Here is a 16641-nt window from a genome sequence, read left to right as displayed (position 1 = left end):
TCTTAATATATATTGAGAAAAATTAGAAGATAGTTATTAAAGTTATTCGATTATTTAATTATGCATACCAAAGATGCAATTACATTATTTATATATAAAAAAAATGCAGTTACAGTTACAAACAGGCTGCTTCCTCCTCCACCTCACTTTTTTTCTTTCTTTCTTGTACTTCGTAGAGTTTAAAATCCTTATTTTTTTTCTCTATTTTAAAAAACCATAATATAAACAACTTTTCAAAAATACATTCTGAAATATCTAGTTCGAAATATAAAATATTTTTCGAATTAAATATTTGGATCTCAAAATATCTTAGGAAGCATATAATTTTGAATATATTTTTTTATATATGTTTTAAATTGAGTGTTCTTAAAAAGTAATTTTTCTAAAATATCTTAAACATAAACTTTGAAAAGTTAAAAATTTAGGACAAGTTTTCTGGGAACACATTTTCAACATGAAAGTCTAATCCAATTTTGATTCACATAATTCGATAATTTGGTAGGTCAATCTCATAAATCAGTCGAGTCAGTATGTGAATCCAATTTCATTAAAAAATGAAATTTGTGTCAAAATACTTATATTAACACAATCTAATATAATTTGATTACGATATGAAATAGTCTGAATAATTATTTGTTTTAGTTCAAAATTAACTTAACCGTCTTTAATCAATCGTTTTAATGTAAAAAAAAATTAATCATTTGATATAATCTTAAACTGTGGATGATAGAAAAATAACAAGTTAACCAGTTTATTAATCAATATAGTAGATGATTAATTCGGATTAAAATTCAATCAATTTTCAATTAATAACGAGCCTCATCCAACTCTTTTTAGCAAACTAATGTCATAAATGAATGAAATTGACTCATTTTATCACTCAGACCCAAGCCATGCACAACTAAAATTTGAGGCTATTTTCGTCTATTTCCACTTAAATAGTTTCGTGTGAATATAAATGTGTTTAGGGAACTTCCTCGCTGCCTCCATTTCCTCACACGTGTGTTGATCCAAACACTACAAATTCGTCGTCTTTGACAGTACATCAACATATACTTAGAGCTTATCATTCATTCCACTCTTCCATACCATGAGAGAAAGTTTATACGAGCTTAATTAAATATTTAGATCAACTTTAACTTTTAGTTTTTGAATAATAATACTTTAACAACATTTTTATTTTATTTATGTTATGTATAATTTTCTTTTTTACTTTTAATGAACTTAAACACCAAAAACTAAAAATATTTAATATTAAAGGTATGAGAATTAAAAAAATTAAAATATTATGAATAATAATCAAAATAATGATTTTTAAATTAGTGATTAAAAAATAAAGTGAACAAAACTAATCATATAATTAAACTAGTGATTATTTATTCGCTAATAATCAGTTTGAGAATTTTAATTATAATATAATTCTAATTATTAAGTTATAGATATAAATTATTATTATAATACAAATGAATAATATTTGTAGTGTTATTACTAATTTTACTTTTATTAATTTGATTATTTTAGTCTTATAATTATTTTTTAAACTCATTAATTACCGTAACAAAAAAATTTCTTACAATGAAATTTATAAAAATAATTTATTAATATTTTTTACAAATTTAATAATACTTTTATGATTAAATATATTTTTAATATTTAAATTTTTAAAAGAAATTCGAATTTATTATTATCTCAAACTTAGTTATTTTTAATTTTTTTAAATAAATAAATATACTTTTTTATCGTATTCTTTTTATATAAATTAGTTTATTATGAATGTAATAAAAAGTTAAATAAATTTAAAAATTAAAATTTGTGAAAAATTATAATATATATTAATTTTAATTTAACATTAAATTTAGATGAAAAATATGAAATTCTTTATTTTTCTAATTAATAATTATGTAAAAGTATTTATTAATGTAAAAGAAAGACGCTTAAATAACATCAAATACATGTATTTTAGCCTACATGTATTTTGTATTTTGGCCTGTATAAATGAAATGAAAAGATGAAGGGTATTTTTGAAATTTGGTAATCGGAGAGGATTAAAATTGTCCGTTGGGAAAAAGTGAGAAGGAGGGATGATCTGTAATTTTGTTGTTGGGTGAGTGTGTCGATTGGATTGGAGGCGGAGACAATCGAAGTGCAAATCAAGGGATTCATCAATTCTGTTCTTCAGATGGTTTGGTGAGTGAATGAATCACAGGTTAATTATTTGTTGGTTACATGGTGTGATCTACAAAGGCAAACTGTAAAAGTGTGCAATCAATTGAAATCAGGCGGTGCTGTTGAATTCTGCAATGGCATCGGCAGCGCCTAATGTCGATCTATTCGATGCTTATTTTCGACGCGCCGATTTGGATCGCGACGGCCGTATCAGCGGTGCCGAGGCCGTCTCCTTCTTCCAAGGCTCCGGTTTGCCCAAGCATGTCCTTGCGCAGGTCACTATCTCTCTCACACACTCTTTATTCTCAATTTCTGCTTATGATTTCAATTACTCATTATCCTTCCTGCCATTAAGCATTGCTTTGAGTTAATCTGGTACTGCTTCATAATTACGTTCGTCTAAATGCTAAATACATCAGAGATCACTTACCTTTCTTGTGTACTCGGTCTCCAGATTTGGGCATTTGCAAACCAAAGCCAAAGTGGTTTCCTTGGCCGGGCGGAGTTTTACAATGCCCTCAAACTTGTTACCGTGGCACAAAGTAAGCGGGAACTAACCCCCGAAATGGTAAAAGCAGCATTGTATGGCCCGGCTGCATCTAAGATTCCTGCACCTCAAATTAATTTCAGTGCCACAGTTGCACCCCCTGTATCTGCACCTGCACCACCGGCGAGTCCTGTTAATCCTTTGTCCCACCAAAATCTTGGACCAAGGGGGGCAGTTCCAAATCTCAGCGTTAACCGACAAAACCTTCCTTCTCTGGGAAGTCAGTTAGGGAGGCCTCCAGCTTCTAATCTACCACCTGGTGTTGTCACTCAAGGAATGGCTGTTGGTGGAGCACGCCCTGAAACCCTCAACTTATCAGGTTATGGGTCCGCTGGCAAGATGGGTGAAGCTCAAGAACTAACTTCCTCTCCGATAGCAGTCAGAGGAATTAGTCTCACGCAGGAGGGGTTTGGGCCTGCAACCTCTGGATCAAATGCGGCACGGCCACCTGGCCAATATCCTGCCTCCAGCATAAAGCCGTCAGATCAAATCGTCAAGGATTCTAAACCAGGCACTGTTAATGGTAATGCCCCTGATTCATTTTTTGGAGGTGATTTATTCTCAGCTAGTTCATTTCAGCCCAAGCAAGTTAGTCCTACACAAGGATATTCTTCTGGCAGTTCAGTGCTTTCTTCAGCTATTGTTCCTGTATCCGAAGGAAACCAGCCTTCTATTAGGACTACTTCCACTGATTCTTTGCAGAGCTCACTTGTATCCCATCCTTTTGGTGCTCAGCTTCAGAAAGCCCAGCCTGTGAGTGCTCAGCTTCAGCAAGTCCAGCCTGTTGGTGCTCAGCTTCAGCAAGCCCAGGCTGTGGTAAAACAGGACCAACATGTCCCAGTCCAAACACATAATATGCTGAATTCATCGGGACTTCCTAGGAGATTGCAGGATTCTGCTTCCAGTCAGCCCCAGTCTCCCTGGCCAAAGATGGCACAAACCGATGTTCAGAAATATATGAAAGTATTCATGGAAGTAGACACAGATAGAGACGGGAAAATAACTGGGGAACAAGCACGGAACCTATTTCTTAGTTGGAGGTTGCCAAGAGGTATATTTCTTCCTCCCTCCTTGTCTTTTTTTTTTCTTGCACAGCTGTCTTAAAAGGCTATCTTTATTTTTCTACTTGTCTAGCTCCGTACACAACGGGAAATCAACTTAGATATGATTAATTACACAAATTGCAGGACTAGGTTGTGTTTGATAACATTTGCCTTTATACGTGTTTATAGGGAAGGAGGGGGGGTGTTTTGTTTAGTTTTGACACCCTACATGTGTGTTACTTGTCAATGGCTTGCTAATTTCCTGAACATCATCTGTATGCCATGTTTTATATTTTTTTTTTCAGAGGTTTTAAAGCAGGTCTGGGACTTATCCGATCAAGATAATGATAGCATGCTTTCTCTCAGGGAGTTTTGTATTGCGTTGTACCTAATGGAGCGACACAGAGAAGGACGTGTTCTTCCAGCAGTACTTCCTAGTAATATCATGGTTGATTTACCAACCAGTGGTCAACCTGCTGCTCCCTACAGTGCTGTACCTTGGGGAAATCCGTCAGGTGTGTGCCCAATAATTAGCAGCTTTTATTTTACTGCTACCACTGCCCGGTACTATCGGGATTAGACATTACTAATATAACCATTCTGATAAATGAAAATTTAATGCTTTTGTGTCTCCACTATTTTATATATTGAAGGTTTTCAACAACAAGGGATGACTGGTTCTGGGGCTAGACAAGTGAATCCTGCTTCTGGTCGGCCGCCAAGGCCAGCTGCTGTCTCTCAGTCTGATGAAGGACCTCAGAACAAACCACAGAAATCTAGAATTCCAGTCTTGGAGAAGCACCTCATAAATCAGCTGAGTTCAGATGAGCAAAATTCAATTAATTCAAAGTTTCAAGAAGCAACAGAAGCTGATAAGAAGGTACCTCTTTCTTATTTGTTTATTCTCTTGCCTAATTTCTATTGTCAAACTTACTATAGGGGCTAAAAGTAATGCAATCTACTCTTTTCACTGGTTCTTTCAGCGATTTTGTATAAATATAAACCACCTTAACAATTTATATAATTTTTTCCTTGATAGGTATTACACTAATATGTCCTTATAAAGAATAAATTCTCCCTTTTTTCTCTTGTTCTCTCTTTAAAGCTCAGTATCACCACCATAGAGTATAGTTAGACATATAGCAATAAGATAAATCATCTCTTTTGGCTTAGAATTTTAAATCCAAATTGATTTCTACAATCCAAGTTCAATCACCTTTTCCTCTACTTTCAAGAGTGACATATAAGTTTTTTCCCTTTTAGATTTTACAAAGTTATGAATATCTCTCTTTTTCTTAATGATAGGAACAAAGTAATCTACCTCCACTCATCTGGCATTTCCTTTGATCTCAAACTCTCATTATATAGCTCACCCATCCACTCAAAAAAGAGTTACTTTTACTTAATTTGAATTCCACACCAAATGATGTCTTGGATTCCTAATCCTTTGATATAATATGCAGGTCAATCCTTGTCTGTCACTAAAAAACATACAAAAATAGTTCTCTCATCTCTCTTTGACCCCGTGATTTATAACCTAAAATTTTTCTTCTCCATCCTTAATACTACTTACTAAGCCAATTAGTCATATATTTTGATTTCCTTTCTCTATTTTTGGCAAGCTTTGTAGTTTTATGTTTTCCATTCTTTGTCCTTAGGTCTCAACAAAACTTTAATAGGGACTTGGTTATTATGGGATTCTTAAGTGTGTGGTTTCTTCCTCCCCCGTTAACATCTAGCTTTTTTGGGTGGGTTTCCTAAATGCCTACCTTCTTATCAAACTTCTTGAAAGTTTTGGGTCAATCATTACATGTTATAATATTTTGTAATTTTTGATTTGTGCTTTATTTATAGCCTTGCGACACCTTCCTATCATTTAGTATTATTGCATCAATCTTCTTTCATATCCATGATGATGTTCATATATTACATAATTCTGTTTTCTCTAACCTATTTAGTTTTTCAAAGACACAAATGTCAGTCCTTCTCTAAATTGGGGTGTCCACTACCTCCAAAGACTTACCTATCAAAGTATCAACATGCCAAATAGCAAACCTTATCAGGCACCCCTGAATTTGCATCTTTACCCACATTCATCAAAAAGAATGTGTCAACCCTTGCTAATTTAACTATATATCCACGTGCCAATGTGGCAACTCTAACTTATTTGATACTACTGGAGCCATACGACCCTCTAATTTACATTAGCAAACATAATCTGTTGAATGATCCTTTTTGGAGTTTATATAAGTTTAACATTGAATGATACCATAGGCATCAGATTTGTTGAATTTAATTGTAGAATGTTCAAAACTGGTTGTTTATGACACTAAATATTGTAGAAAAAAATGTTATTGATAGACACATTCATAGTTATGTACTGTTTTAAGAGGTTTGTTATGAATCAAGTCGTGTATATTCATCTCTCTGGGAAAGGGAGTGTATCTTTTAAAATAAGAGAAGGAAGACTGAATTAAACATTTCTCAAAAATGAGGAGTTTAATTTACTCTGTTTTTTCCCTCACTAACATAGCTGCAGATTATTGTTTTTTTTTTGGTTGAAATTTGTGCATATGTTTACCTGTCCTTTGTATATGCTGCTGTATTTTCTTGTATATCCATCAATTGCAATGGCTTATTTTCATTGAATTTTTAGTTTCATGTTAAGCAGCTCTTTATAGGGAATGTGTCCTCTATGGTAATCTTTTAAGGTCAATTAATTTGAGAATTGTTGAGATGACATTGTAAGTTATTTTTGGTTTAAACCTTGAAGTGTGCACACTGTTTTTGGCTACCGATTGAAACTTATAGATACAAAAATTATTAGCTATTACTGGGATATTTGAAAATAGCATGGAAAGATTATGATCTAGATTGTCATTTGTGTGAATCATATCATTTCTGCAGTCCATGTATACTTGATAAAATTCTTGTTTCAACTGAACACAGTCAATGCTCATCTTTTCATTTGTTTTGTTAAATGCAGGTGGAAGAACTTGAAAAAGAAATTGCGGAATCCAAAGAGAAAATAGACTTCTGCCGTGCAAAAATGCAAGAACTTGTTAGTGTTTTCCTTGCACTCTTTCTTTTTATTTTATTAATGTCTGTTTATGGAAAGTAGTTATGTGATGCATTTCTTTAGAGACTTCTTTCAGACTTACTGTTTTCTGCTTCTGAGAAAAAGGTTTTCCTTTTTCCAAAATCTTATCTAATCACTATAAATTCTTTTAACATGTCATTTTAATTAAAAAAGTAAAACAATTTTTCTTTGATATAAAAAGCTTTAAATAAAAGAACTTTAAAACTCCAGTCTATTTAATTGAAGTTCGTTTTTACTCTGTTTTAACTCTCTTTTCTGGATTAATATTGGATTTGTCTACATGTATAGTGTATGTTGATTTGCAGGCTTAGCTATATACCATATATATGTTCTGATTTAAGAAAAGTAATAATTTCATACTCTGGGTCTGCTGAACATAAATGCATAATCACCTGTCTATTTCTTGGGTCTTCTCTCCTATTAATCTTATGGAAGTGAACAAGAGGCACTTGGACTTGGAAAGCTCTTTTACTTTATTGTTACTTATTAGTAGTTTAGTAGATGTTACACCAACTCTTTTTTAGCTTTTGTCTGCTTCTGCAGATACCTAGAAACTACTGGGAAAAGGTTCTTAAAAAGCATGAGTCGGACATGTTCTGTTGTAATGCCTTTTGTAAAAATTGTGTAGAAAAGTAAAACATATAAAAGCTACCTTTCACGTTGTTGTGGTTAATAGCTTCATATTTCTGTTTTTATATTTTTTACTTAAAGCATAACAAAATATTGTTTAATTTAACATTATAAATAAAATAAACCATAATAACATATAATATATAGACCAAATTATAATGATTAATAAAAAAAAAACTAAATAAGGCATGTGATAAGTTCAAATTAGTGGTCATTCCTATACCCGCTATCTTGCTATAGCAGTTTTTGTAACTGGCTGCCCCGCATTTTCTACCCAGGAATATTAACTATGAGTATCATATTTTTTTTTTCTTTTTGCTTTCTTAACGAATTTGTTATTTCTTTGTGAATAAATGTTTTTTATGAAGTCAAATGTGAGAACTTTTTATAAAGGCATTTTTTTTTTCACCTTTAATATAGTAGTTTTTGCCCCACATTTTCTACGCAGGAATGTTAACTATGAGTATCATAGTTATTTTTTCTCTTTGCTTTCTTAACAAATTTGTTATTTCTTTGTGAATAAATGTTTTTTATGAAGCCAAATGTGAGAATTTTTTATAAGGAATTTTTTTTTTCACCTTTAATGTTCTTATGGTTAATAGGGTCATATTAATATTTACTTTTCTGCTTATTTTTCACCTTTTCTATGGTTAATAAGTGATAGAAAGGAGTGAAGCATATAAAAGCAGGCTTTCTTCTTCTTATGGTTACTAGTGTTATGTAATTTTTTTTCTTTTACCCTTTTTAAACAAATTTGTTCTTCTTTTGCTATAAAAGGTTCTATACAAAAGCAGATGTGACAATCGGCTTAATGAGGTCATAGAAAGAATATCAGCTGATAAACATGAGGTATCTTTCTTTAAAATTGAATGCGTTCTTTATTACCTCTGTAATCATAATATTTATTATTTGCTCAAAATATTAATTTCAGGTTGAGATTCTAGCAAAGAAATATGAAAATAAATATAAGCAAGTAGGAGATTTATCATCCAAGTTAACTACTGAGGAAGCCACATTTCGTGACATACAGGTGCAATGAAATCTGACTTTTTCTTCAGTTGATCGGTTATGAGCATATGTACTAAATGGTTTGTTTTCTTTTGCCTGTTATTCTTCATTGCTGTCTATTAGAGATATTGATGCAAAACCATTATTCAACTGGATGTTAGTTTTCTGTCTTTTGTATCTTGTACAGTTTAGAGCCTATATATTCTAGGCTTGTATTCTCTGTTTCTAGTCAAGTGAAATAATATACAAGATCAGTCTTTGTTTATCTTCTTATCTTCTCTTCATATCTTTTTCTGATATGGTATCAAGGGCTAGAATTTGATCTGCAATGGTCAATTCAAGCTCCCACCCATCTGCTTCCAGTTTTTTCTGAATTCCATAGCAGAAAAACTTGATGATTCCAATTACCTCCATTGGAAACAAGTTGAACCTAACATCAAATCCCACACATCATGCACTGTGACAATCAAAGTGCTGTTTCCATAGTATATGATCCGTATATGGAGATTGACGTCTTTTCGTGTTTGTGGTCAAGTCCCTCTAATCATTTTGAACTTCTTTGACACAAACTCAATGTAAAGGATTTTGCTCGTAAAAATCCCTCACCTTGAGTTTGAGGGGGTATTAGAGATATTGTTGTAAAAACATTCAGTTATTCAACTGGATGTTAGTTTTCTGTTTTTTGTGTCTTGTACAAAAGGCTTTAGAGCCTATATATACTAGGCTTGTATTCTCTGTTTTTAGTCAAGTGAAACAATATACAAGATCAGTTTTCGATTATCTTATTATTTTTTCCTCATGTCTTTTTCTGATATTGTCAAAATTCGTTTATGTGTAGGAGAAAAAAATTGAATTGTATCAAGCGATTGTAAAGATGGAACAGGATGAAAAAGGTGATGAAACTCTGCAGGTACATTTTAATATTACCAGGTTTGTGCATCCATCTTGACAAATTGTGATAAACTTATGTATCTCATTTATCACCTGAATTTTTAAGGCTCGTGTTGATCGTATCCAAACGGACCTTGATGAGCTGGTGAAATCTCTGAATGAGCGATGCAAGAAGTATGGATTACGTGCTAAGCCCACAACATTACTGGAGCTACCCTTTGGTAAATTCAAATTTGTATTTGATTTTATTGTTTTATTATATCCTACCAGTTGTTCCCAAATCTTTGTCATGTCTACCATTATTTTAATGTAGCTCAGAAAAACTGTTTAAAATTGGCTCTTCATTTTTGTTAACTTAAATTGCTTCCTTTTTTTCACTTTCTATGTAAGTGTATTATTGGCTTCTTGATACAATTATCTAGTTTTCTTGCTTGTGTCGTGTCATTTCTCTTTGGTTTGTGGTTTTGTGGTGCCCTGTCAATAAACCCCTCGTGTTCCTGTCTAGTATATATTTGTATTGAGTAATGTAGTAATCATACACATTGAGTTTGATCTTGTATTCTGTGGCCTCACTCAATTTTATCCTTTAAGGCTGGCAACCTGGAATCCAAGAAGGAGCTGCTGACTGGGATGAAGATTGGGATAAGCTTGAAGATAAAGGTATTCAAAATAATCCTAACTTGATAGATAATCTGTTAACTGAATAAAAGTAAAAATGCTTGCGTATACCTCCCTTGTATCCATGTTCTTTCACACTTGGTTCTTTGTTAGCGGATGAACTGTACTTAGTTGATTTTGTTGTGTGACTATTTTCTCAGCATTGCTGTTTATCCAATTGAGAGCGGTTGATTTTGAACAGTTATGTATTTCAGGAGACAATATATTCCGAAAACCTAGCTATAAATTTAAGAGATATTATGATATTTTTGAATTAAAATAATGATTAGCTGCTCCTATTCACTTTTAGATAATATTTTGGAAATGGCTACATAAATTGGTTATTCACTATGCTTGCAGAATATGTTTTTGTCAAAGAACTCACACTTGATGTCCAAAACACTATAGCGCCTCCAAAGCAAAAGTTGCCATCAGCTGTGAACACAAAAGCTGTGAACACAGAAGCTGCGAACACAAAAGCTGTGAACACAGAAGCTGTGAACACTGACAGTCCTACATTTGCAGCTTCTCCTAGGAGTGATGACAAGTCAGAAAAGCCACAGACTACCAATGAACAAGTTGGCAATGGATCTGTTTATAATAAAAGTGAAGACGGGTCTGCAAAAAGTGCTCCCAGTAGTCCATTTGCAAGCAGTGCTATTGGAAGCCCACATGGTGACTTTGCTGATTCTGACTTTAGAAAAACTACTGGTGAAGATAGTTCACCCCGTGATCATACCATACAAGAACCCCAAAGGTTTGTTTTTAAGATATTTACTCCAGTTTCCCAAATGCTGGCCAATTGCCCATTTTACCATATAATTTATTATTATTATTATTATTATTATTATTATTATTATTATTATTATTATTACTATTATTACTTTTATCTGAAGGGATCAAGTTACTATAGAAGTAACTCTTGGTAAAGTTACTCTTTTTGATAACTTTGTGGTCTATTAAATTTGATTAATCCATAGATATTGATTCAACAGCCGTGAAAATCAAGCTTTTAGTTAAATCACACATTTTTAGATATGTAATCTAATACACAATGTTTTTTTAATCCATTATTCGTTAAATTAAATTTATTCAAAAAAGTATCAAATAGTTTCACTTGCTATAGATCCTGTGATGACGCAACATAATTTAAATTTAATCTTGCATATGTAGTGATCGTGGTGATGTCAAGTCTGTGTTTTCTGGAGACAAAAGTTTTGATGAACCAAATTGGGGAACCTTTGACGCTAATGATGATATTGATTCAGTTTGGGGATTCAATGCCAATAGCACCACTAAGGAGGTATGCCAATTCTCTCACCCTAAAACTAGCTGGGTTTTGATGCTGTAATATCTTTAAAATACCTTTGAATACTAATATTCCAGTAAGTACAAATGATGTATTAGTACATGATTAGACTCCTTACACAATAATGGTCATCCTAATACGGTAGCACCCCTCTAGTGGAAGATGGGTATGCCCTCATCTTGTTAACAATCAACCCATTTAACAAACAATTGAAAAGCATAATAACTTCTAACTTAGACAGGCCAAAAACACACAATGTTAATAGGGTTCTGAAACACCGACTTTAATTGAACTTGTCCAAAAGAATATTAATAGAGAGACAACACATTGATTAGATGGTTGGAATGATGCACCTCTGGATGAGTTAACAATCAATGTAGTAGTACTACTAAATCATTCGAGGTATGCATGTTTGGAGAGAATGAAGAATTATTGACCCAAGCGAGGGAGACAGAAAGGCTCATATGCACAAAATTTCTTCTAATTTGTCTATTGTGAAATTTTAAACGGAATAAACCTCAAATTTTGTTGAGAATCCACATTGACTGTGCAGACAGTCAATGTAGAGCTTATATGACCACTTGAACAATCCTAACTTAAAGAAAGAGCTAGCTTTTGTGGTTAAGGTAGCTCTGACCTAATTGAAAACAGAATTTTGAGAGACAACCTTATCATGTCTGGTGGTCTTCCTCCACAATTTAAGTTTACTGTATTTCTTTCTTTATTTCACTCATCAGCTTCGACTATGAGTTCTAGGCGGTATTTATTAATGTTGAATAGAAGAAAAAGCTTGAGACGTGATTGATTGTGCTCATTAGAGTGTATCAGTATACACTCTGGGTAATAGTTAAACAGGAAATGATTGTCTAATTACCGATAATCAAGGATATTTAACAATTTGAAACAATTGCCTAATTACCATAATTAAAGATATCAAAGGAAATTTCAATTGAGGCATTGGCTCTTGGTTGTGTCGAATAAATGTCCAATACCCAGATAGCGGATTAGAGGCATGAAAGGTTGATTTTTAGTGCAAGACTTTTGTTATATTACAATCCTATTAGGATACTCACTATTTATTGCCTAAGGTGAACGGTTCGACTGCAAATTGATCTTGGTGCTAACGTATTTTGTAAGGAAATCTTCTGTTGACACTTCCATTTTATACAAGTCCTTTATATTATGTAAATTACAACGTCCTTTCTCACTAGAGTTTACATTGGACTTCGTGTGCATCCTATCATAGGATTTTTCTAGATCTGTGAAGATTGGGCTGGTCTTTTGTGTCCTTTTATTGATTATAATCAACCCCAGCATTAGTCGGCCTCTATGTGTTTATTGAGAATATGAATTGGATGTTAGGAGATGTGAATAGTTAAATTGCATTTTACTTGTGAGGGAATATGAAGACATGAAGATTTGGTGTACGAATTCAGAGTTTGTACAGGATTTTATGATTGTCATAAAATCAAAGGGATAAATATTGAAGCTAGTTTGCAAACGATTGATGGGATCGGAGGAGGAAGCATTATATAATCTTAATGAGCTTAGATATGCTGCCCTAAGGTACATAAATCGAATATAATCGAGGAATGATGAAAAACAGCATAATTACACCTTATTCTTCCGGACCCCCTCCTTGTGTTAATGTACGAGTTTTAGTTGCTTCAGCGTGTTTAAGCAATGGTTATTTTTACAGTAGCAGTCTACCGATTACTTTTGGAAAATTGTTTACAGGAGAGAGATTTTGAGGGAGTTGGAGACAACTATTTCTTTGATTCTGGAGAACTGGGCTTAAACCCCATCAAAACAGGTTCACCACAGGTTGGTGATCCTGTCCAGAGGAACAGTGGATTCAGTTTTGATGATTCTGTTCCAAGCACGCCACTTTTCAACTCAAGTAGCTCTCCGCAAAGGCCAAAAGAGTGGTTGGAAACTGCTTTTGACTTCTCAAGATTTGATTCTTTCAGAACACATGATAGTGTACCTCTGCCTGCTAGGGAGGCGACAGAACAATTTGATTCAGTACGCAACAGTGTGGATTTTGATCATGTTCATGGATTTCCAGCATTTGATGACTCCGATCTCTTCGGCTCTGGACCGTTTAGGACTTCAACGGATAGTCAAACTCCCAGAAGAGGATCTGATAGTTGGAGCGCATTTTAGCTTAGCAATTTCACACAATGCATTATTTGTAGTTTTGGTGGAGTGGGTTGTCTGTTAGTCTTACTATTTGGACCTGTTATAAGTGTAATGTATTTCTTTATTTTATCCTGTGTATTCTTTGTTCCTCACTTTTTTTCTTTGGGGAAGGGCACGGCATTGTCTCCACTCCAGCAATCTCACTTCCCTTAATTGAAACTGAAGGCCTGTCTATATTTTTGGTTTGTTGGTTGATACTTTTCCATACTCCTGCACAAGAGATTGTGGTATTGATGACTATCTCATTTGAGTGATGTTTGCTCAGCGGAATTTTATTATAATTCTTTTTTCATTTGTGAAGTATAACTGCAACCTAATTTGTCCAATTAAATTTAGAGAAATGTACACAGAATACTTTCTCACAATTTTTGTTGTTAACTGATATTTATTTAAATTCGCTTAATTATTTGTCTGAAATTTATTACCATTCCTCTTCAATCTAATATCATCGGACCACCCGACCAGGTCCTGATTTTGCTGCAGGTTTTTATTATTGATTAGTTATCAAATTATGTTGAAGTTGGGTGGAGAATTTTATATTAATAGGAAATGCAGTGAAATGGAATTGCTGTTTGTTTGCATAATTATTCTAAATTTATCATTTTAAAATATTCTATAATAATTTGTTACAATGAAATAATGTTTCTAAAGTAATTTAAAATATTTATTTCTAAAGCGTCAAATTTAAATTATTTCTGACCGCATTGGCGGAAAAGATTCTTAAAACATATGCAGATGAATTATTTGAAATTAATTCTTTTCATCTCATGACATTTCTTGACTATCTTAATGTAATAAAAGGTGGTAAAATGATTCATTTCTCGTTTTCGCATTCTTACGTGCTTTATCATTATTGGTTAAAAATGGGGTAATACGGATTGGGCTGCTCATTTGTATAAAAACATATTTAATTATATCAATATTTTTTTTTTGTTATTTAATTAATGTTTTTAATAGAATAAATTTGAATAATTATTAATTATGTGTTAATTTATTTTATTATAATTAATAATTAAAAAAATAATTTATAATTATTATTGATTTAAGTTACAATATATATTTGTATATTTAAAATAATATAATGTAAAAAATTAAATTATTTTTTATTTTCATTTTGAAAAAACATTTATTAAGTTTTTTTTTTTTGTCAATTTGACGTGCGTTAAAATAAATTAATGAATTGAAATCTCTAATTTGAACCATCAAATTTTAATATGCAAACACAACATGCAAACACAACAAAATAGTAAGTCTATTATCACATAAAAATTAAGTAAAGACAAATGTAAGATTGTTTTTACAACAACTTAATGGAGGTCAATTTTCTATGTCAAATTACTAATTAAGAAAAACAAATTCGACTAACTCTACATATGATTATATTTTAAATTATAGACTTGTATTAATCTTTTTAATTTTATGAAAGTATTACTAACGAGTAATGATATCATGAAACAATTTCACATCCACTTAAATGGTTATAAAAGGATAAATTTTTGTATTTTTTCAAAAAAATAAAAAAATAATATTAAATGAATATGAAATATTTACGTATCAAAATTTCATTTTTCCTTATGATCAATTTGAATAAAAAGAAAATACAATATAACGATGATGAATTCTAGATAGCATTGATATATTCTATGTTTGCAAATTCACTTCATTATAATCACATGGCCTATGAGCACTCCTAAATTCCTCTAGGCATGATGAACTTATCCACTTTACAAGGCATGGATATGCGTGGTACAGACATGCCATTTGCGAAAGGTGTCCAGATAGGAAGAAAAAGTATTGTTGTAGAAGAAAGCGTATAATTCACACGAGTAGTGCGTTAGTTAATGAGCACAGCATCATAAGATTAGACAGACAATAGCATACAATAAACTCTGACAACAGCACTTCAACGTTGAAATTGCCCTATATGAAACGTCACAATCTGATGCACCACAACGAATCCTTATTCACTAGGTTGAATCAATGTACATGGATGAGTTCAATAAAAACCAAAATTGAAACAAAAAATAGAGCAAATTTATTAAAAAAATAAAATGAAAATCTTATATCCACTGCTTATGTTTTCCTAAGTTTTACTTCGAACATCCTAGTTTGAATGAGTTTCTATATCTATGGATGCTAACTTTAACATTTTCCAGGATAAAAGCACTCCTATTCTTATGCTTTCTTATATGTCAGTTCATTCACCCCCGGCATTCTTATCATTAACACATATAGCTTTCTCTCTCGTTGAAACATCATTACCCAACATTTACTGCCGTGCTCGCTGTAATTTTGCTTTTGTTTCAGAGAACTTTGCAATAGTTGTAATTTCAAACGCAATTGTTGTTGAAATAGCACCATAGATTGCAAAATATAGCAAATAACGTACAGGAAAAAATGAAATTTGAAGAGTTTATCCATTTAAAAATCATCGCCAGGATACATCCACCAATTGAAACAAATCTTATCATTTAAACAAGAAGATCCAACAAAAAGTTAGAAGAGAAAGATGCATACCTTCTNCCAGATATATCCATGAGCCTCATGGCCACAGCTATACAAGGTAACATTAACAAGGTTGTCACACAACTAATAAGAAAAGACGCAGAANNAGAACCAAGGCCCAGGTTTGAAAGAAGATACCCAACACCTGCTTGCTCAAGAATTTGAGGTGTATAGTAGAGCACACCATTNATACCAGAGAACTGCAATNTTCATAGAGTAGTTAGATNACAGTCAGCATAGCTTTTTAACAGGTACAATTGNTTAAGATGATCAGTGATTGGTTAATGAATAATAACCTACTCAAGGAGTTGTCAAATAAAAATATATNNNATGTNTATAGTTTCCTGACAATTTCAAAAAATGNCATTTTAATTGTCTTTTTCAGGGAAACTAAAAACTGATTAGCATCTTCATCGGTNATTCCAATTAGCAATCCTACTTGACATAGTAGCTGCATATTCCCAGTCTTTTCCTCAAGTACTCAAATCTGCCTTTAGTAAGAGACTTCGTTACAATGTCAGCATTCTGATGTTCTGTACTGCAACAAATAAGTTGCACCTCTCCATCCCTGTGAACTTCTCTT

General features: G+C 32.5%; 2 protein-coding genes across 3 annotated transcripts in view; one reads left to right on the top strand and one right to left on the bottom strand.

The window, feature by feature from the left end:
- The first annotated feature begins 2030 nt into the window (after nucleotides 1-2030).
- On the top strand, nucleotides 2031-13918 carry LOC106764740 (epidermal growth factor receptor substrate 15-like 1). The gene is made up of 14 exons (XM_014649103.2): nucleotides 2031-2187; nucleotides 2280-2441; nucleotides 2621-3764; nucleotides 4062-4271; nucleotides 4410-4636; nucleotides 6743-6817; nucleotides 8264-8335; nucleotides 8418-8516; nucleotides 9333-9404; nucleotides 9492-9606; nucleotides 9977-10045; nucleotides 10403-10799; nucleotides 11216-11345; nucleotides 13089-13918. Exons 2-14 carry the CDS (start codon nucleotides 2301-2303, stop codon nucleotides 13515-13517), a joined length of 3180 nt encoding a protein of 1059 aa, XP_014504589.1. The 5' UTR covers nucleotides 2031-2187; nucleotides 2280-2300; the 3' UTR covers nucleotides 13518-13918.
- A 1684-nt stretch (nucleotides 13919-15602) lies between these two features.
- LOC106763850 (monosaccharide-sensing protein 2) overlaps nucleotides 15603-16641 on the bottom strand; it is a 19230-nt gene continuing 18191 nt past the window's right edge. The window contains exon 6 of one of the 2 annotated variants that reach the window (XM_014648014.2): nucleotides 15603-16258. In XM_014648014.2, the coding sequence (XP_014503500.1) occupies nucleotides 16025-16258 (234 nt within the window). In that variant the 3' untranslated portion in view covers nucleotides 15603-16024. The remainder of the gene's footprint in view (nucleotides 16259-16641) is intronic. The other variant, XM_022781745.1, reaches the window with a different exon arrangement.

The sequence above is a fragment of the Vigna radiata genome, chromosome 6, assembly GCF_000741045.1.
Source record: "Vigna radiata var. radiata cultivar VC1973A chromosome 6, Vradiata_ver6, whole genome shotgun sequence".
In the NCBI taxonomy this organism is placed as follows: Eukaryota; Viridiplantae; Streptophyta; class Magnoliopsida; order Fabales; family Fabaceae; genus Vigna; species Vigna radiata.
Note: the sequence above shows the minus strand (reverse complement) of the source record. Positions and strands in the feature narration are given on the sequence as shown.

Excerpts from the sequence above, each read along its gene's own strand:
- LOC106764740 (XM_014649103.2), top strand. The coding sequence starts at position 2,301 with ATGGCATCGGCAGCGCCTAATGTCGATCTATTCGATGCTTATTTTCGA. Across the intron at positions 4,272-4,409 it reads ACCTTGGGGAAATCCGTCAG|GTTTTCAACAACAAGGGATG; the intron begins GTGTGTGCCCAA and ends TATATATTGAAG. Across the intron at positions 9,405-9,491 it reads AAGGTGATGAAACTCTGCAG|GCTCGTGTTGATCGTATCCA; the intron begins GTACATTTTAAT and ends TGAATTTTTAAG.